At 38.0% G+C, this 22,280-nt stretch overlaps 1 protein-coding gene across 1 annotated transcript in view; it reads right to left on the bottom strand.

The window, feature by feature from the left end:
- Positions 1–22,280, bottom strand: part of FOXP2 (forkhead box P2) — a 256,227-nt gene that overhangs the window by 35,925 nt on the left and 198,022 nt on the right. The window contains 4 exon segments of the mRNA XM_048499408.1: positions 213–414; positions 4,948–5,031; positions 7,799–7,886; positions 18,801–18,905. Coding sequence (XP_048355365.1) covers positions 213–414; positions 4,948–5,031; positions 7,799–7,886; positions 18,801–18,905 — 479 coding nt within the window.

Here is a 22,280-nt window from a genome sequence, read left to right as displayed (position 1 = left end):
ATTATTATTATAGCTACTTTGATATCTCCAACCTCAAGAACAATCACACTTCTTTATAGTTTCAGGACAGAGGCACTGGAATGGTAAGGCATATTCTCCATTGCTTTATAATTTCAGGACAGGGAACTGAAATGGTAAGACATATTCTCCATTGCTCTTTAATCAGAGTTAGATGAGGGTATCAACACACATTCTGGATAAAAGCAACGTACCTGATGACATGGGAATGTTGTATTTATCGGAATGTCGTCTTCGAATGGCTCCCACGTTGGGTACACTAGCTGGGGTGATTACTGAGGGTCCCTGGGTAATTGGAGTGACTGGGGCCGTTGGTGTAGTGGGAGTTTGAGGTAAGCTCTGAGGGGAAGTCTCCAACATGTTCTTAGACATGGTGACACTAGACACCAGATTGAGCTGAAGAGGCGCAGGAGAAAGGCAGAAAAAAGACATGGGAGGGGAAAAAGTTTTTTAAAAGTCTGACAAATGAGAAGGGATTTACTTCTACAGCTGTGTTGCCAATAATAAACTGCAAAAGGAAGCAGCCAATCTCAACTAATTACAGGATGAAACTGTATCATAAGAACTCTAATTAGAGGATGCTATTAGAGGTTATCTAATAATCTGCAGCATTTAGGACTACCTCCTAGCACTACAAGACTTGACTGCAACTATGGATTCCTGCAAAAGAATCATGTAGCTTATTATTGACAGACTCTATTGTTGGACAAGGCAGCCTCCTGCTGAAGCCACCACAAGATAAACAGACAGGTGCCTGTGTTTTAAACAACATTTATCAAATAAGTTGCTATTATGATGCTGCTGGATTTTCTTCCTGAGTCCCAAATCTCAGCTGAGAGGCTCCAGCCAGCTGGAAAATTTTACACTGACCTTTAGTCTCCTTGCTAATTTGGTGGAATGGTAATGACATTACTACATATTCAAACAAAATTGTCTTAATTGCAAATTAGCCGGAGGAGGCTGAAAATTTTCAAATTAAATCTGATTGGAGATGGAGAGAGGGAAATGGAATTTCTTCACTAACAATCATTTGTGGCATGTGTTAACAAATATAATGAAATGTCAAGTTTGCCAATTCCTCTGGAAGTATCATTTTCAGTTTATGATTAGTGTCACTTATGGCTGATGTACCCAGGAAAGAGGGTGTCAGGGTAAGGGTGGGGGTTGGTAAAAAAAAGGGAAGGTGAGAATGTATGCAAGCTGTTTAACTGTGTGCCCTTCATTACTCCACTCAGCAAGAAAGGCCTTGGCTCTCATTATAAAAAATGCGTATTAACTCTGTCATATTTACTATACATCTTTTGTCATAAATAGCATCCAATTAGCAAAATTTGTACTCAGGGCAGGAACGCCCAAAATGATCGCTGCCCTATCCTTCATTTCAAGATCATCCATAGTAATTTTCTCACACTGTTACGGTAGTTTGCAGAGCTGAGAAAGATGGTTCACATTAACTGCTGTGATTCTACCTGCAGTAAAATATGACGGGTACAATCCACACTGGAACTTTTCCTGGGTAACAAGCTCTCTACAGAGAGTGGTGGGCTATACCCAAAGAGCTAATTTGGCTTTTGTTCCTAATTCAATAACACCTGCCTGTTCAAATCCCAAACATATTCCATCAGAGAAACCTCTTTTAAAATGGTGTAACAGCACTGATTGATCTTTCTTTGTGGATTTGTTTTACACATTGAGTCAGCAAAGAGATTTGTTAGGGAAACAAAAATTAACATATGCCAGCTAATTGTTCTTCTTTCTTGGGCAGAAGCCAGAAGAAGCGCATTAGCAGGCTAATAATAACGACTAGCACCCAGAAGGCATCCCCAAGTGCATCTGTTCCCAATAAGGCACAAACTGTTATTCTTTGTTAAGTACATTGGGGGGGGGGGTGCAGAACAAAAAGATAATGTTGTTGAATGCTGCATTCAATACCAGAGTGAGTGTCTAAGCTTGCCCATGAGGCACAAAAACTATCTTTTAAATTCTCTAATAGCATGTCTACGGAAGCCACTGTGTATCTGCCTTGACTTGCATTACTGAAAGTTACTCTGAAATCACATGCTGATAGTATGTTTCCAACTTAATTATCAGAATCTCTCTTGTGCTCTTCCTCTATTCACTTCTAAAGTAATTCTCTTTGGATATGTTTACACTTCAAAATTATACCCCACTGCTGCCAACATCCCTTAGCTTACCCCAACAAACTTACACAGCAAAAGTTCTACCTTGACATTTTACCTAAGAAGAACAAACATAATGCAAATACATTTTTTAAAAATCACAAAAAGTGCTGGAAATACTAAGGTCAGTATGTATGCAAACCACTATGTTTACAATGTTATGGTAACTTATTTTCACTCACCACCAATAATAAGCATAACGTGTTTGTAGGCAAGCAATCGTGAGCTGATAAAATAGAATTTATTATTAACTAAAGAAAGCATGTAAAACCTAGAATGAGCACTTAGCCACCTCAGCTCATCTGAATATATTCAAGGTTGGGTGAAACTCATTATTCAGGACTCGCAGCCTTGATAACTTTGATTTTCATCCATCCATAGCATGGCCAAAAGGTACCATTTAATGAAGTACCATTCAGAGAGTAAATGGGGTCATATAATAGACAGTACAGTTGCACCTTGTGTTCATGTACTGATAGCTGTTAAGGGTGCAGTGATGAACCAACAGAGCTCATTTCTCCTTGGTAATAAATTCATGCTATTAATATTTATCAAATGTGTGGGCCGTCTCAACTGAGCCACTGCACATGAGACCATAAATCTCTACTATCATATCAATTTTGAAGCTTCTTTTGTACAGTGTGTAAATTTTAGGGTTGTTTGGAGGGAGGGGGTATTGACCACTCTTCTTTCAAACCAATTTGAAGATAGTAGTACAGTTCACCACTTCAGATAGCTTCTGGTTCCAAAGGGAACTTTAAACTGTGGTTTCATTTTAAATCGTTCATCTAAGATTCTGTATTAATTGCCCACCATCAAACGCAATTAGCAATTCTTTCATGTGTGGTTTATGTAATGTAATACTTCAATTACATTATTCATTCAGGTTCTGTTTTGGATTATAGGCTGAAAATTCTTTATTAGTGTAGATGTAACCATGCTGCTGGAGTTCTAAAAAATTTACTGATTGAATAATTAATTGGAAAAGAACAAGCTGCAGATTCCTGATGGATTTGTGAGACAATTATTCTGTCATGTGATTAGCTATATTATACTATAAGAAGCAATGAAGGGAAAAGTCATATTGGAGAGAGACAATCACAACAGTAAATATTCCCCAAATTTTGGACTGACCAGCTAACTGGGCACTGAAATAATCAGACAATGCAAATGTATTCTGCAAAGGTTTTTTCGTACATGTTAGAAACATTCGGAATTTAAGCAGGGTACTTAAATACCCAGTGTAGACAATCAAAAGCAGACATTTTGCAATCTAAAGTTGCAATTCAGAACAGATTCCAAAAAGCAAGAAATTAATTAATAATCACCACCACCCCAAAGGGCCTAATCCCTGTAACTCAGTAGTGTGGGATTAACAAAGGCCAACCTTTTTAAATTCATCATCCTGAATTGTTGCAAACTTGAGAATTTTTTTTCCTCAAAAACACAGCACTAGAAATGCAAGAGGCATGCTGTCCTGTCCTATTACATCATCCTTAATGAGGTGTGATAGCCAAGTACACTTTTTATAAAATAGCTTATTACTTTCCCCTACTTCTGAGTTATGGAATTTGTGAAAATTCATATTTTATCCCAACCATCCTTACAAAACAAGCTGGGTATCTTGTTATGTACTTATTTATTCAATTCATTTATATCCTGCCTTTCTCCCCAATGGGGACCCAAAACAGCTTATGCCATTTCCTCTCTTCCGCTTTATCCTCTCAACAACCCTGTGAGTTAGATCAGGCTGAGAGAGTGTGTGACTGGCCCAAAGTCACCCAAAGTCACAAGTTGAGATTTGAACTTGAGTCTTTCAGATTCTAATCTGACACACTTAACCACTACACCACACTGGTTCTTACGTAAAAATGCATGTGCAATGTGTGAATACTCTAAACAATATTATTTATAAAATGTTATTATATATTGACTACTCTTCTACTCTATCTTCAGATAAATATTCCAGTATCATTTACTGAAAGCTTTCAAGTCAATCAAAAATGGAGCAAATCTGACTGAGGTCTTTTGCATATTACTTTTTCGTCTATCTGTAACAATGGGTTACATCCCATACCTCCATTCCTCTGTTGGCACTTTACCTCAGTGCAAGGAGACTTCTTGAGATGCAACTGCTTCTCCACTAACAGAAGATCCTATTGTAGGAGGTGAATGCTTACTATGCCAGAGCAAAGTGTGGCCATGAGTAGAGCGGATCTTTAGGAACCAATCTACTATTTCCCATGTAATAGCAAAAACAAGCATGTTACTGAGTGCAAAATGCTTTTTGCAAGTTACATTTAAGGGACAGTTTTAACTGTAAACAAAAATATGTATTTGTGTATGTTCTGTGAGAGATCTACACATTTAGCTACCTTTCTAACTTTCCTCCCTTTATGGACACCAAGTCCACTGAAGTTCAAGATTTTCAAAATAGGTTTCCTTTTAATATCAGCAAGCCTATCGCCAAGAAGATATTCTTTCTAGTTTCAGCAGCAAGGCAGTGATTTGGACACTTATAGGTGTACTTTGTTTAGTGTCACCTATGGTGCAGATTGGATAGATTTTGTAAAAGATAGCATTACTTTTAAAGAAACATACAATTTGACAAGCTATTGCATTTTACCTTCATTTTATTGCAATATTTTTCATCACCCTCATTGTTTTCCAGCTGTCCCTAAATTGTTCATTTTCTTAGTCTGTTACATTCATGGGTCTATTTACTGTTTATAAAGCAATATGCACTTACAGGTTTTGGAGATGGCTTGGGCTCCGAGGGTCGCATGTGCAAGTGGGTCATCATTGCCTGAAGACGTTCACGTTCTTTAGAAAGCTGTTAAAGAAAGAGTGAGATCAGAAGTCATTTTAGAAATGACTAATACAGCTATTTTACTGCAGTGATACATCTTATCATTGAAGACTGTTGTAGGGTAATGGTTCCTGCATATCAAATCCTATGTCAGTAAAAAGTTCTATACTAAGAAAGGGAACTTTGCCTTTTCTGAGGGATGGGAAAGAAAAAGATCACATAAAGCTTCTCTTAAGTTTAAAAGGTCAGAGAAAACAAATAATACTTCATCTTTTTGTCAATAAGAGAACTGAGGTCACCATTGCCTCAGCAGTAACAAGTTACTGGGACCATAAATTAGATGGCCCATAGTGTTGTTTGAAAGTCCTGTGGACACTGTTAGCAACGGACTAGTGCCAACAACTGTGAAGGGGTGAAGGGTCCTCATAGCACAGTGCCTGCCAGGATTGTCTGCACACTTCATCCATTCCCACTGAGGTCCAGTTAGTGCCCTCTGCAATCTGCCATCATCAATCTAATTCAATAGAGTGACAGGGACCAAGCAGTGCGAAACGGCTGAACTCTGTCACCAAGCCGACATATACGCTGCACTGGGTCTCATTACAACTGATGGACGTTACTTTTCTATCAGTCGCACAAAAGGGAAAAAAAGAACTCATAATTGGTCACCCTGCAAGCGGAAACTCCATTCGGCCTTTCACGTTAAAGCACAGCCTTTGTAAATGGTAAACAGCTCTTTATGAAACCCTTCAACATCCTTCAGAAAATGTTATAAGGGTTATTTACAAGCCCTTTTTTGTTTTAACATCCACAATCCACAATTGATTTTCACAGCACTCAATCAAGTAGTATTTGTATTTTCAAATACTGAGAGAGTCCAATTATATAAAACCTAGAAATAAATTCTCATGCAACTTATGGAAAGGTACCACAATCATACAATGAACAAATATAAAGATATTCAAATTAGTATTCAAGTCAGGTTAATTTTGATACCCATAAAACCATTAATATGTTCAGAGAAATAAAATCCTAAAGCTTAATTTTTAAAACTGGTTTATAAAAATCCATCCTTTTTTAAATTTAGTGCCAACTACACACAAAGCAAAAATAACCACGTTACCAACAACAACAAGCCATCACAAATTCAGATTTACAGCCTGTCCAATTACTGAAGGTCTGGAGAGAGTAACAAAGCCTAATCTCCATTCTCCAGTAAAAAAATACCATTTTGTTAAATTATTGAATTTTCAACACTTTCTCAATCCTCAAACAGGAGATTGCATAACAGGCAGTACAATCCCGAGGAAGGGGGATTGAGCTGCAGCTGGGCTTGATATAGCCCCAGCACAGTTGTGCTGCTTCCAAAAGAGGCTTGCTGCACAGCCCCTTTTCCATTGAAAATGGTTGGTGCAGCTCAATGGGCTGCGCTACTGATTTTGCCACTGTAAGTCTGCACCAACAAGTGGGGGTGTTCCCAGGCCAGAAGGGCTCAGGAAGCTGACTAAACTCAGTTCTGTCTCTAGGAACATCCTCTTTGGTGCTTGATGTGGGCTCCTGTGCTGGAGGAGCGCTGGTGCTTCAATAGTGCTTCTGCATAGCTTTTCAACACCAACATAAGTGCCTCTGTACTGGCATAAATATCCCCTATGCCAGTGAAAGTGGCGTTTATGCCAGCACCAGAATCACACTACCTCCTGAGTGGTTTCAACCCCTGCCCCAGGATTGCACTGTCCATCTTCTCTCTGTGCTCCTTCTGACTGAATGGCACATGGGAGGAACTGAACCAAAAGTAATACTACAGAGTTGTTTGGGCTTCTGCATTTTCCAGAGAGGATCTCTGTCTGGGAAAGATGGCAAACTTTAATTCCTATCAAGAGGTCAGTGTTTTCTATTCCAGACAATCTTACTGCACTACTATTCAGATTGTCAAATGTATATTATGGGTGACTACTCTGAAAGTTCACTCATGCAAGCCACCCAAATGATGATCATTTTGCTGTATCTGAGCTACTGATAGTCACTGTCCCTCATTAGGTGCTGTCATACAAAAGTCATGTAAATATGAAGAAATCAGAAAAGTAACAAGATTTGTCCCCACCCCACCCCCACCCAACCCGCCATCAAAGAGACACAGGGGCAAAAAGCAGTGCAAGCTGCAAATATCCTACTTTCCACGACTAGCCATGTTGTAGAAGATTGGGCTAGGGATGCATCTGACATAGTAGGAATGTGGGTTGACAGAATCCTATGTGCCTTTTACTGTACAGAAGAAATCCTTTTACTGTAAAGAAGAAATATGAGCCTTTCCCAACCTTAAAATTCATGGGAGAGAAGTTCATGAGGCAGGATGGGATGCTGCTAAATGTGTGTGCTTACACTGAGTGTCAATAATAATGGGGACATGCGGGCATGAAAGCGTACATGGGATTTAAGATCACCAGAAGGGTGATTCAAAATAGTTCAATAAATCTGGGGCGGCATGGTGAGATGCACAATATTTGTAACCACAGTTCTCAATATGCTTGGAGTATATATTGAATTTGGATTCTGAAACTCATGACGTAAGGGAGAGGAAAAGGGATTTGATAACATGTCAAAAATCTATTGAATGAAGCTAATCTTGAAGTATGTAAATCATAGAAATTTATCAGGATTAAAAAAGGATACATCGAACATGTTACACATCCCAAACATTCGCATATAATCATAACCTATATCTCAATATTATAACATAATAGTATTTTCTCAAGAAAGTTAAACAAATCCAGAAGATAGATATTTTTCAAACCTGTATTTCTAACTGTTGAACCACCTGCATTTGCACCCGGCACTGAGCAGTACTTCTGTCATCCAATGCATGTTCATTATTAAGGTGCCTGGTTAAAAAAAGCAATAATAAAAAGACAACATGAGGTAGATATTGATAACCCCCTGAATCCCACTGAATGTTTGTTCTGAAAATAGAACTCTTATTAATGGTGAATGGGAACTTTTGTCTACAACAAATGTAGGAATACAAAATACTAAAAAGAAACATGAGCACCCAGAAGTCATAACCTGCTGAAGTACAGGCAGTGGCAGAAGTCTATTGTCCTACCAAGTTCACCTACCAAGCAGCAAACACTGGAATCATGCTGTGGAGTTTCAGCTTATAGGGAAAGATCATCAATGGCTATATAGAAAAGTACTGGGCAGACTGATACTGTGCCTTCACTGGGCTAGAGGTGAAAATAAGGAGACACATGAAAATCAGGCACAACAATGGGACACAGTGATGACTTGAAAGATTTTATATCTCAGCAATGTAACAGCCCAGTCATCTCAGTTTTCATTTGCAATGATTTTGCACAATCATTTAAGTCCAACTCCATGCCACTATCTTTATGCAGGTCTAAAGTAAAAAATGTGTTTGTCAATTGATAAACTTTTCTTCCCCTTCCCCTCCATCATTACAAAGAGAGTGAATGATTGGTACATATGAAATAGCTAGTATGGAATGGCTGGTAAATTTCTCAGAATGACATAAATTATCACAGTTTTCACTTGTCATCAGAGATGTATTTCCTCAATGTTTCTGAATTTGGAAGCATTTATGTTTTAATTAGCAGCATAAAGCAAAGGCCCCTGAACTGCCTTTTAAATCTTATTTTCTTGGGTTGCTAACAAAGGTGAATGTTTGGGGGCGAAATTGGACACAAATAATGAAATCTGTTTAAAGAAGATATGAAAGTACTGAAGAGATCAGGTATTAAACCAGTATTTGCATTGATCCATGCTTTTCTAAGGATACTGCACATTAGAATTGACCTGATTCAAAAGGTGATTTCTAGGGATTTCTAGCAAGAGTATTTGACATGGGTGTGTACATGAATGTGTGTGAGTAAAGTGCTGTCAAGTTACAGCTGACTTATGAATGCCCCAGAAAGGGACTTCAAGGAAAGTGAGAAGCAGATGAGGTTTGCCACTGCCTTCCACTGCAGCATGGGGGTAGGTGCAGAAAATTACAGCCAAGGCAAGCACTGAAATTGCATCCCCCTGGACTTTGCTGCCCCCGTGTGGCTTCCACAGTGGGACAGTGGAGTCTTGGTGGGGAGGGGTGTGCTGTAACATCCTAGTAGTGTTAACAAGGAGGAAGGAAGGAAGGAAATCAGAAAGCGAAAAAGAGCGAGGGAAAGAGGGAAAGGGAAAGAAAGGAAAGAAAGAAGATTCCCTCCCAGACTCTGCTGCCCCAGTGGGGCCTTTGCAGCCCTTCCTCACTAAGCTGAGCCAAGCAACCATCTGCCACCCACCCCAGTGCAGCCTTCACAGATCTTCATCAGTGAGCTCTTCCTCAAGAGCCTGTGGATTCCCCCACCTGGACTCCACTGCCGAAGCACAGTCTCCACAAGGATGCCTTCCCTCCGAACACACTTGTACACACAGAAAAAATAATAATTGAACTGTGCCATCCAAGTTCAGTCCAGTATATTTTAAAATGGGTTCTTGTTAACCTCATGATCCACTATCAGAAGTCCACGAGAACCTTAACCAGTTAAGATTTCTCCATGGAAGGTATCATTTGACCAGTGCCTTGATGTTTACAGTAGTTCAAGTAGCCTTGTCCACAGATAAGCCATTTGAGCTTGAAAAATGTAGACTTGTTTTCTCAAGCATTAGAATAAAATTAATAATTCATTTATAGAAGCAGGTGTAATGCCTGAAGAATAACCAGCTGTGTAGAAGAGTTTTCAGGGTTTTTTGTGGGGGGAGGGATTAATCATGGCCTAATGACTGATCTTGAAATTACAGTAAACAGATAGAAAGTTAATTGATGTATTAATTTGTCGTGTGACACATCATAGCATTCTTATCTGCACTTTACAGATATTTTTAAACTATGTATATGATTTATTATTGCAATTAAGATTTTAGCAGTTTGAGAGGGTTAATTTGATACAAATCTAAATTATTCACAGAATTCTAAATACATATGACAGGGTAATTTTGAAGCTAATAAATACAGGCGTTAACTTTTAAATAAAAATGACTGAGAAACAGAAGGAAGATGAAATGCATGTCTGGAATAGTCAGGACCTGCTGCCCTAACGTGATCTTTAGCATACACTCAGAGATTTGGAACGTGCTGAAGTTATAGCAAAGTACTGGCTGGAATGGGGCAGTGTTAGTCACATCCCTATTCAGTGTTTACATTGCAGTGTTAGTATGGCAGAGTACAAGCAAAGTAAGCAGATTACCATGAAAGGCTTACTATCTCAGACCAGAGAAAGAAGAAAATTATAACTTGGATGCACACTAGCATTTTTCCAGGAACACTTGGGAGGGGGCATTTCAGAACTGGGGGGGGGGGCATTTCAGGTTGCCACAGAAGATTGTACTCTGTGGGTGCAAAACTGTCTTGCTAAGAAAATGCTAGTCTGGATCCAAACCAATACAACACAAAAAGCAGTACAAAGGAAAGAAATGTCTACTGCATAGAAAATACATGTTTAAAAAGATTTCAAAACAATAGCTTATTACAAAACATCTTTTGCATGTTTCTCAGATTTTACTGCAGCCTCTCTACCACCAATGAATGTTCATAAATGACATAAATATTATGAGGCTCTTTGTCTAGCTTCCTTCTTCGGCCATGCACTGATTGGTTGCAAATTCAAATCTGTTCTGCTGTTTATAAAACTTTAGCCATATACTAGGGATAACTTCTGATACAATGCTCACTGTGGGTTCACTTTAAAAAAAATTCCTATCTATTTTTTCTTGAGACTATTCACCAGTTTAAGAAGGTCAACAGGTCTTAGAATGGGAGGAGTTCTTTAGATCGGCATTTTCAGCCTTCTCCAGAGGAATTTCAGAGCAACTAAGAAGGCATAGACCCACCTGGATGAATGTGCAATAGCTAGAAGACAGGGAATGTGAGGGTTACTGGTATTTGCTTAGTTCGGCTCTTTTTCCCAATGGGAATTTCAGGTGTAAGGAAACAGAAGTCAAACATAAAAGCTGAGGAGGATACATGCCCTCTTATGTAGGTACAAACATCATAAGCCCAATTCCTGCCGAGTTCTATACGCCCAGAAGTATTTTTTCCACACAAATTACATCTAAATAGCCTGGAACAACTGGAAATATTATTTTTGGCCTTTGTTGACTTTGTGAAACACTGGTCTGGGGCAATCCTCTGCATAATCATTATGTGAGAAATGCTAAACAGCAGGAAGCTATGTGGTAGACGGCCTGCCTCCATGGAAAAGACTGTGAAAATTCAGATCCACAGAGAAAATTGGGTCACAACTCCACACTTGCTTATCCTACCTGTTTTTCCAAGTCTTCAAAAGAACATACTTGCATATCTTGTAAGGAATCAAGTTTGCAAATGCATTCTGTGTGATATGTTGGAAACTGGGGGATTTTCTTCCAAGCTTTATGTCTATTTCTTGCATCAAAGATCTGGTTTTTTAATTGCCAGCTACAATTCTACTCAGGATGCTATCTACAACACACTCATTCAGGGGCAGATGCACACATTAAATGAAATAAGCAATGTTTAAAAAAATGACCCTTGAATGTTGCATAGTCAAAAAAGGTAATTTATGGGAATGACCACTACAAGAGAACACAAACCATATGTCATTGAAATACCTCCAAATAGGGAGTGGAGTTAAAATGTTATTGCCTTTACATAGGATGAAACAAACCCCACTAGTCTCAGTGAAAGGGGGAAAGGATTTACTTCCAGTCATGTTTCCAGTGGACATCTAGCCATTTCAGTAATGCCTGTGTAACTTGGTACCCTTATCAGCCTCAGAAGAATCCCAGGACTAGAAAAGTAAAATGCAAAAGGTCAGGGCAGATGATACACTGGCAGTGGTCTTGGGAGGAATTTAGACAGAACCTATCTGAACTAAGTTCAGGTCTAGTCAGAACTATTCTGAGCTTCACTTTAATGAGAGCTAAAACAAATTCACCAAAGCGCGTGCACACTCATACTCACATATAAAAACTGGAGCGGTTCATAAACTGCTCATGGAAGTAGAGAGCCTTTTGAAGGATTTTGTAACAAATGTCAGTAGCATCAAACTAACTTTCTTCAATGTTTATATTCTGTATAAATGAATGAAAACTCCAGACCTCTCATTTTAATGCTCAAGTAAATAAAGGTAAGAGCTGTAAAAAAAACCCCCTTTAATTACAAAGCAATCAGCTCATTTATAGGTATTTAAAAGGTTCATTGTATTTTTTTCTTTTGGGTGTTTTACAATATGCTATCCTGCATGGATGAACACCTCAACAACACACCATGCACTTGGAACATATTTAGATATGCATGTAGTATAAGATACTGGTGAAAATCGACATAATGAGTACTGTATTGTCAGACACACTGAAACTTGGTTACTGAGAGTTGTATACAGATAGTAGCTTTTCATGGAGTTGGAGTTATATTATACAACTGCCATTATCTGTGAGGCATATGATCATGAGGACATCCAGCAGGGCAGGATTTCTGAGATGATTGCTTCGAATTTAGTTTTTGCCATTGAGCTCTGCACATGCAGTCCCAGCTTGTGAATCAAAGAGCGTACATACAGTATCGGTATGCACATGCATTTAATTTCCCATTCAGCAAAACATACATGCACAGAAGCCTGTGCCCCAGATGAATTGAGACCCATATGTGTTTACATTTTAGTTCCAATTCATCTTTGTATATTTAAAGGACTAAAATCCAGCAAAATGTTTGCATTTATATGCTCAAGTCTTAGAGACCTATTCAATTTATCTGTGCTGCTTTTATTAGGCTAGTGACTGTAGACTACAATAATAGTCAATGAGGTTTTGTCTTGATTGAATTTTTCAGTAGAACACAAAAGAACCTTGCCATTAAAATAGTCCTTTATTCTCCTGCATGAAGGCGAAAGGTTTTTAAAGTGTTGTGATGTTCAGTAATGAGCTTCTATCTAAATTATCATTGGTGACAAACTCACAAAGCACTTTGAGGATACATAGTTATGAAATGCCAGAGCTGCCACTTTCTTTCCTGTAATTATAGGCTAGCTTGCAGCCCTTCAGTGATCATCTATAGAACAGCCTCCAGTGGATTACCGAGAACTTGAAAAACACATACATACCTCTGCCACATCTCCCCTTCTCCTTGCCTTGCTATTGTTTACTAGCGATATGTAAAATAATGGGGCCTATTCATTTCCCTGTCTTAATTATGCCAATCAAAGTACAGAAATAGAACTGGATCTAAATACAATGCAGGAGGACTAAACAAATAGGCTAGAAATTAACATCAAATTATGAATTTGTGTATTTATGAGTATTTTACACTCAAATTATTCTCTTTTATGCTTTTTACAATTGTCTCAGGTACATATTGCTGTTCAAAAATTCTCTCAGATTTATAAATCAAGAATGAGACAATACTGAAAAATGAGAGGATTGGTGAGTTTTCTCCATCATTGCCTAATTGCTGTTTCAAAATGCATATGCAAAGGGACATTTCATTAATCATTTAATCATGTCCCTTGCAGGAAGTTGGAACTAATGTTGCAAATACCCTTTTCATATGAATGCTCCATAATACTATCATATGCATTTGATATATTGCATATGTCATAAATTATAGCTGCTTCAGAAAAAAGGACCAAGTGGGTTGTTATCCCTGAAGATGCTTGCTACAAAACCTTTATTAAGCCCCCCCCCTCCCTTTCCTTATTGCTGATTCTTTTCCACAGCTTCAGCCTGGCTTCCAATAATGCTCCTTCTGATGGCAAAGGTCTGTAAATTACTCCTGCAATCACCAACACCATTTCACAGACCTGTTCTACTTCTACTGGTCTGCTAACAAGGCGATTACACACAAATTACTGAATGCCTATGAAATATTTAAATGCATTCTACTCTACTATGCATTAATAAGAGGAAAGCAAGCGCTGGAATTCTGGTGAGCTCCAGTTCCTAATGTCCCCTAATGAGCCTCTTACTGTGACTGCAGTTCAAACAGAGAGGTGAAGAAAAAATGCAAAGGGTGCCTTCAGAAAGGCAGCACTGAACAAACATTGTGCGAGCAGGTTCTAATTTATGGGTCACTTTATAGGTATATTGATTTTTGTTTTCAAAATGGAATAAATGATGTGGTCGACTGATGTTCTTTCAAAACTGCATGAATCTGGGGTTGAGCTGCCAGACTTGCCCATGAAAAGATATAAATATGCACAGTTGTCTTTTCTCAAAGAAACAATGATAAAAAAGATTCCAGCATGACCAAAAGAAGTATTAAAAACACATCTCTTTATCAAGTGCTAATGTTGATTATTCTGAAGTTTTAGGGACTAACTGATAGAAGCATACTTACCCTGAAAACTACAAACTGTTAAACAAATCCAATAGGTGGAATCTCAAATTAATTACAAAGTATGTTGTTTCTGATGAAAGACTAGCGTGGTCTGGAATGGTTTCAACAAAACATTTCACTTTTCACCTCAGTGTAGTGTTTGATTTACTTTGCATCACAAGCTTCATATTTAAACCATGAAAGAATTTTAAAACTGTGTTTGTATGTATAACATATGTCACCATTGATTTAGCAAATTGTGTCAGGTATCTTTTGTGGGATGACAGCACAGTAGCAATATTCTGACAAGTTCAAAAAATGCCTTCTTGAGGTTACAATGTTGGGACCAGATTGCCTACTCAAAGGCAAAGAAACCTACATCAACTTGTGAGAGTGGGCATAAATATATATCAAAGATGAGGATGGGAATGGAATGGGTGGTTAAAAGGAAAAATTCAGGTGAAGTATGATGCCTAATTAATTTATACTTCCACTGTGTTTGTTTGCCACCTTTGAATGCTGATAATAAAAAAGACAATATTTCCTTTGGGTAAGCTATGTTGTCTTGTATAGCAGGGTTTCTTTTCTCCCCCTCAATACTAACAGTTCTGACGTTATACAGGGGGAAATGTTGCCTGTTTTTGCACCCGTAGATCATGTTTTGTTTTCCTGGCGTCTGTTATATGCACATTAAAAAACATTTGTCTGCTGCCTGGAATGCTATAGTGTAAACCTATTTTTTTATTTAAAACTGTAAAAGTCAAATCCATCTACACTCAAACTGACTTAGGACCAATGGAATGATAATTAGTTTTGCAGACAAAATACACCAAAGTTTTGTCATATGTTATTATGCTCTGACATTTATAAGACAGTAATGAAGAACTGCTATTAAATGCTTTTCGTGATCTTCAGGGCTTCTTTCTTGGTGACCAGCAAAATGGTCCATTTCTGTCAACACCTGTTTTATAGTAAAATTCCAAACAAATTCTTAAACATTTTTGGCAGTCTTTTAATCTTTTCTTCGTTGCCTAGGATTCTGTTCAATAATTGCTCTCTCTGCAGTTGCATAGTAATATTTTCTTACCTGACTTCAAATTTTTGATGTTTTTTTTCTTCTGCCAAAAAGAATTAATTTAACAGAATTGCTTTTGTTGAATGGATCAAGTGCACACACAAAACTGTAATCTTATACTTCTTCATCAAGACAGAAAATGGCCCAACAAATTCTTAGGGTGGTCATCCCAAACAGATGGGATATCCAATAAATGATAGTTTCTCATTGTGTCCGTCTGAGAAGACATTATGAGGGAAACTACGCATTTTTGTTTGAAAATAAGAAGCCTATATTAATAGTTACATTTAATACTTTTGGGTTTTATGCAAGGTGCAATTTTGAAAATTCTACACATTGCAATAGAGAGCACCATATTTATCTTCTGGCTGAACAAAAACATAAAAATCTTTGTTGGCTAACAATCGTATTCTGTAAGTTACTCTTCACTCCAGTCCAAACATTTCCATTATTTAAAAAATGAAGCCGTCACTCTGTTTTCTGTCTTAACCCACCTTTTCAAATGCCTCAGGACAGCTTTCTTTCTTTTTTAGTTAAAAAATAAAAGCATGAAGGCATCAACTTAAATCTGGTTTTGAACAAAAGTTAACAGTTCACCTTATATACCAGACTTCTTCAAACTTGTCACAGTAATGCTGCAAAAAAACACATGACTGGATCTGGGTAGTACTGCTTATGAATATTTGATTCCAGTGCAGTATTGTTGCATTAGTTTGATTAACAAGAATTTCAGTGTTTCAAGTCAGAACCTACAACATCCTTACAAGATTAGACTAAGAGCAAGGCCTTGAAAACTACTGCCATTAGTCCTGTCGTCCCCTATAAAGTTAATGGATTGGAAAGAGATCTACTATTCCCTGTGACTAAAAGTTGAACTCTAATGGTAACAAAAAGGATGTTTTAAGTTAAAATAGGACTTTACAGTTTGAAAACAAAAAGGTGTTAAGGGTGATAAATGCAGGGAAAATATTACAGCAAAATGCAGAACTAGTTGTATAATGTTTATATTTAATAGGTACAATTTTTTTAAAAAGGTTTCAGATAGTAGTTCCATTGGAGTATGGAAGCCTCAGGGGGTTAAATACTGTCTACAAAGGGTTGTGTATGATTTTTACTGATTCTCCCCAGAGCAGACCACTGATTCCCTTTCTCCAAGCTATTTTTGGGGGAGATACTTTCCCCAAGAGATACTTTCAGGGGCATTTTATGCTGCGGAGTCCACACTACCATAGATGGAAATCTTTCTATCAGAGGAGTTTGGCAGGTGAGAGCCAAGCTACATTCTTAAGGGTCTATTATAAGTCTACCAGGTGTTGGCTTTAGATACAGTAAGATGAATATGGAGAAAGGATACAAGTTTGAGAAGCCTAGGACAGATTACACAAAATACAGCCTTTTGAACACATTGACCCCTTCCGCACACGCAGAATAATGCATCTTCAAACCACTTTCACAACTGTTTGCAAGTGGATTTTGCCATTCCGCACAGCTTCAAAGAGCACTGAAAGCAGTTTGAAAGTGCATTATTCTGCATGTGTGGAATGAGCCATTGTTACACTGTTTAAACATGTCACAATGATAAACATAGAACAATATTAGACCTTGAAAGGAGGGAAGTGTTTAAAAACATTAATTTTACTTGGACAGAAAAAGACTTTAGCTAAGATGGCTAAACACTCTTGGCATCAATTATACTTCAAACTATATATGCAGTATGTAGATTGTTTTTACCTGAAATAATTTCCAGAAGTTTATCTAAATCTCACAGAAGTTTATCTAAATCTCTAGACCAACCAAAATGGTACAAGTCAATATCATTCTTCTGAAACTGGACAAAACTCTCCTCTAAAATTACTCTTTGAAGTCTACCGCACAAAATATGCTCTCACAAAATTGATAAATAATAAAATGAGATATGAAGTTGAATATAACCTTGTCTAAATATACAAAGGTACAAGTATTCCATCTGCCTTGCAAAATTATATATATGGTTATCTCTTACAGCCATTATGATGCTGTGCATCTGTGCCCTGTTGTTAAGCTGCTGTTACTATATACCCCGTTGTATACCATTTGTAAACGGGCCTTTCTGATGTTTCTGCCAACATCCTGGCAACAAAGCAGTGCAATTTCAAATGAGCTAATTAATTTAATTGTTCATGAACCATGAAGCAGTCCATTCACCCTGTTAGCTGCACCATGACAACAAGAGGCTCAGCTTGTGAAGTTACTCATCTATATAAACCTATCTATAACTTTCCATTAGGATTTCTTGTACGCTAAAGCCTGTATGACTGCTCTCTCAAAAATTACTCTTCATATGGGGCCAGCCTGCTTGTTTTTATACACAGAATCAGAATACTAAACAATGTAAAAACAGACTTTACAAAACTGTTCTATCTGTTATAACTGGATCTTAATCTCTAGTACTACAGTAATTTAAGAAGACATAAGGCAACTTCACACATTCACCCACTTTACAGTTAATTTTACAAAAACAAATGCTATATTGGCCATATTCTGAAGAATATGGCACATGCATAAGATTTTTCATCTGTTTCTGGACAGCAACCGTGATGCCTTGCAAAATGACAAGGCATCCTTGACGCAAGAGAAAGTTTGAAGACAGATAACAGTGGGAAAAGGGAGAATATGTTTTCGACAAAACAAAAAGAAACAAAGTGTATGTGAATGTTTCACATGAAGGAAGGGAGGCCTGCTTAAGGTAGAACCAAATGCCATAGCCAGCATACACAGCACAGTGTCCTGATCCAGGGGCTCTGTAATTCTACTGCATCTTTAATATGCACATGAAGATCTCTAGACACAAACAAGGGCTTTCCCTTTAAATTCTCAGACATGAAAGTCCACGCACACAAATCTGCACTATATACATAGAGTCAGTTCAAAGCAAAGCAATGACAAAACCTGGTTGTCTTTGAGCTTCATGAGTGCTTCATTAGAGCCTCTGAAACAATTTGTGAACTTTTTGTGTACTACACTGAAATTACTGACTTTTCTTATGAGTAAGAATGAGTGCAAATTATGATTAGCAAAGAATAGGTCTAAAAGGTACATTTATTTTTTCTAATACATCCATACAATACATATAGCCTATTAGTGAGGAATATTTCAGAGTTGCATGGATCTCTGGTGTTGTCCAAGGGTATATTTCCGCTAAGGAGTAATAAGCAGATGAACATTGTGCTACTACTGCAAGACCCATAGAAGTATTTTATGTGAGAGAAAGTATAATAACTTGACCCTCTACAAATGGCCTTGATTATCAGGTTGTAAGGTATCTGTACTTGAGAACTTTATGGTTGAACTTGTTTTGCAATCTGCATTTCCATTGCTCAGTAATGAAAATCAACCTACTTTAAAAACTGGCCAAAATCTTCACAAATGCTTTCACATCCAGGCCATTTGCAAACTCCATGGCCGTAGAGAGTGTGAGAGGCGCCAGTCTCCTCATGGGATGAGCTGTGGTAAAAGAATAAGGCATCAGATTTCTCAAAAAAAAAAAAACCCCGTGGAAGTTGGAGGCTGATAGTGCCTGTCAGGTTATGATCAGTGACAAACAGGTCAAAACAGATCAACTCAGCTCAGAGCATTCAGAAAAATATAATCGTTCTACTGAACAGTTCAACAGTCAATGTTAGATGATGTTCTAATTAGAGAAGAAACAGAGCCAAAGATTACTGTGAATAAAGGATTAAAAAGACAGTATTATACAGTATGCTAATTTTACCATATGACTTTGGTGTAACACTTCACCTTTAAATAAACCCCCAACACACAAAATAGATCAGTTCTGCATTAAAAGCCTAACAATAACTTACAAATGTTTCTTTATTATATATTTTTATTAATAAAATAACTGTGAGCAACAACATTAACTAACATTAACATTAACATTAACACAGGGAGACCATTGAAATTCACAAACACCAAGACAATTTCAACAGGAAAGAAGAGACTTTGAAAATTAGCAAAGCTTGGCTACCAATACTTAAAAACACCAAAAGCAAATCCCAAGGGCATGCTAAATTCATGAACAATGGACTCCACCCAAACACAGGATTTGCATTCACCAATACTTCTGCTGCTATAGGGCATGAAAATGTGAATCACTCCCTGGACTGATAAGCCCCACCCACAATACAATACTATCAACAAGTTCCACCCAAACACTTACTGATTGGGTGCTGTGTGGTTTCCGGGCTGTATGGCCGTGTTCTAGCAGCATTCTCTCCTGACGTTTCGCCTGCATCTGTGGCTGGCATCTTCAGAGGATCTGATGTTGGAAAAGCAAGTGGAGTATATATCTGTCCAAGGTGAGTGGGGAGTGTCCAGGGTGGGTGGGGAAACCTTGTCTGTGAGTAACAAAGGCGGCAACAGTTGAGGGCATCTGAATAGAAGTATGAGTAACAATGAAGACTATAGCCTGGGAGTAACCCTGTAGATAGCAAGGTCACTGGTGGGAGCATCTGAATAGAAGTATCCTGGCCTTTGTTTCTTTTGTCTATGGTCATCCTGTGTTTGTGTGGAGCTGGTTTGACACAGTCTTGACCCTAGTATTTTTCAACACTAGCAGCCAAGTTCTGTTCATTTTCAAAGTTTCTTCCTTCCTGTTAAAATTGTCCATGTGCTTATGGATTTCAATTGCTTCTCTGTGTAGTCTGACGTAGTGGCTTTCAGAGTGGTCCAGAATTTCTGTTTTTTCAAATAATATTCTATGTCCAGGTTGGTTTATCATGTGTTCTGCTATTGCTGATTTTTCTGGCTGAAATAGTCTGCAGTGCCTTTCGTGTTCTTTGATACGTGTCCGTGCGCTGCGTTTGGTGGTTCCTATGTAGACTTGTCCACAGCTGCACCAAGGTTTTCCCACCCACCCTGGACACTCCCCACTCACCCTGGACAGATATATACTCCACTTGCTTTTCCAACATCAGATCCTCTGAAGATGCCAGCCACAGATGCAGGCGAAACGTCAGGAGAGAATGCTGCTAGAACACGGCCATACAGCCCGGAAACCACACAGCACCCAAGTGATTCCGGCAGTGAAAGCCTTCGACAATACTTACTGATTGGTTCCCCACCCTGGGACAATATATACCCCAACCATTCCCTTCTCTCTGGACACAGCGTGTAACAGACTTCCCTCTGTGATACACCTCTGAAGATGTCAGCCACAGATGCAGGCGAAACGTTAGGAACAAGATCCACCAGACCACTGCCACACAGCCCGGAAAACCCACGAGAACCAACATTTTCTAAGGTTTCACTCTAGGACTTAATATTTTGTATTCAAAAACCCTACATGCATGATTTTATTTTGGGCAAAACAAAAGCAAAAAACCCGTGTTATTCAGCTAACTGTTAGTTAATTTTTCTTCTCCCACAAGGCTCTAAATCAAAAAAGGAGCAGCTATCTTCTTCACTAACCTTGATGAAACAACAAAACTGAAAGTACATGTAGATATGAAAGGTAATAATAGAAGGTAATATGATAAATACATTAAACAATCAGAAATGCAAATAATTAAAATGAATGCTTCACAGAATCCATTTGTTATATATATTTCTTTTCGTAAACTATCATATCTGGATCTGATGCCACAGATGGGACTCAAAGTAATCCTTGTACAAATGGAAGGTATTCTTCACAAATATAAGGATGGCGTTTTTCCTATTGAAAATTCTGCATAATTTTCTTTCTGCATAATTTCCTTTTTCTACTGTATCCTACACTGTTCCAAAAGATCCTTGATACTCAGGAGTAGCCTTTTAGCTGGTACAATAAGGGGGTGAGGCAGGAGGAGAGAAGGAAAGATTTGTTCTGTGAGTGGAACTTCAATTTGTGCTTTGGATCCAACACCTTGTATACTAAGGTATAGAATATAGCCTCCAGATATCCTCGCGCTGCTACTACACTTCAGCAAATGTCATAAATTGGTAAAGCTTGGATAGTGTCATAAGACATTAACAGCTTTGTTACAATTATTGTAATAATGTGACATTGCTCATATTAAACATGTGCTGAGACCATAGGTTGAAACTTCTATTGCTACATTGCCTTTAATTCCTGAAAACATATCATTAATAACTCTATAATAAGCATGGATTCAATATATAAGTTCTAATTAAACTTTCTGCAAAAATCTCCAACAACTTATGTCTACAGTAGCCCCCCGCACCCATTATATCTATCTGCTATATCAACTGGATATTCCCACAAAACAATAGAACCCTCCCCAATCCAGCTACAATTCATCATGACTAAACCCAGCTGAAAGCAACAGGATGAATTTGTTGTGATTAATGTATTCCATTGATTTAAATGAGTCTTAATCACAACTAATTTCAATTCGATTAAGGCTAATGCTACAAGCAATCTATAGGATAAATGATCATCAAAAGCAAGCAGATTCACTAAGGGCACCATTATCTTTCCATTCATTCCACAGTGGCTTCCATCAGTTGGTCACAGAAGCCCCTTTAAAATGAAAAAAAGGTGGGACTGCAGTAATAATGGGTGAAATTTTTTGGGGGGAAACATTAGGTCATATCCTACCACTGCACTCGGCCAGGTTCAGAAATTTTCTCCAGAGGGAGAGGAAGTCTCCTATCAAAGACTACACTTTTTAACATTAATATGCAGCCTGCTGTCGTCCATGTGCAATTACAAATACTGTAACTCAAACTGGGAACATCACAATGGTTTCATTCCTCTTTCTTTAAAAAGTATCACTGAATCTAAGACATAAGTTTCAAAGCAACTAATTGTGTTTAAGAATGGCTTTCTTTACTGTGTAAGTGATAACTGAGATGCCTATAAGGTACTTCAATGACAGA

The sequence above is a fragment of the Sphaerodactylus townsendi genome, linkage group LG06 (assembly GCF_021028975.2).
Source record: "Sphaerodactylus townsendi isolate TG3544 linkage group LG06, MPM_Stown_v2.3, whole genome shotgun sequence".
Lineage (NCBI taxonomy): Eukaryota > Metazoa > Chordata > Lepidosauria > Squamata > Sphaerodactylidae > Sphaerodactylus > Sphaerodactylus townsendi.
This window is presented reverse-complemented; position numbering and strand designations above follow the sequence as displayed.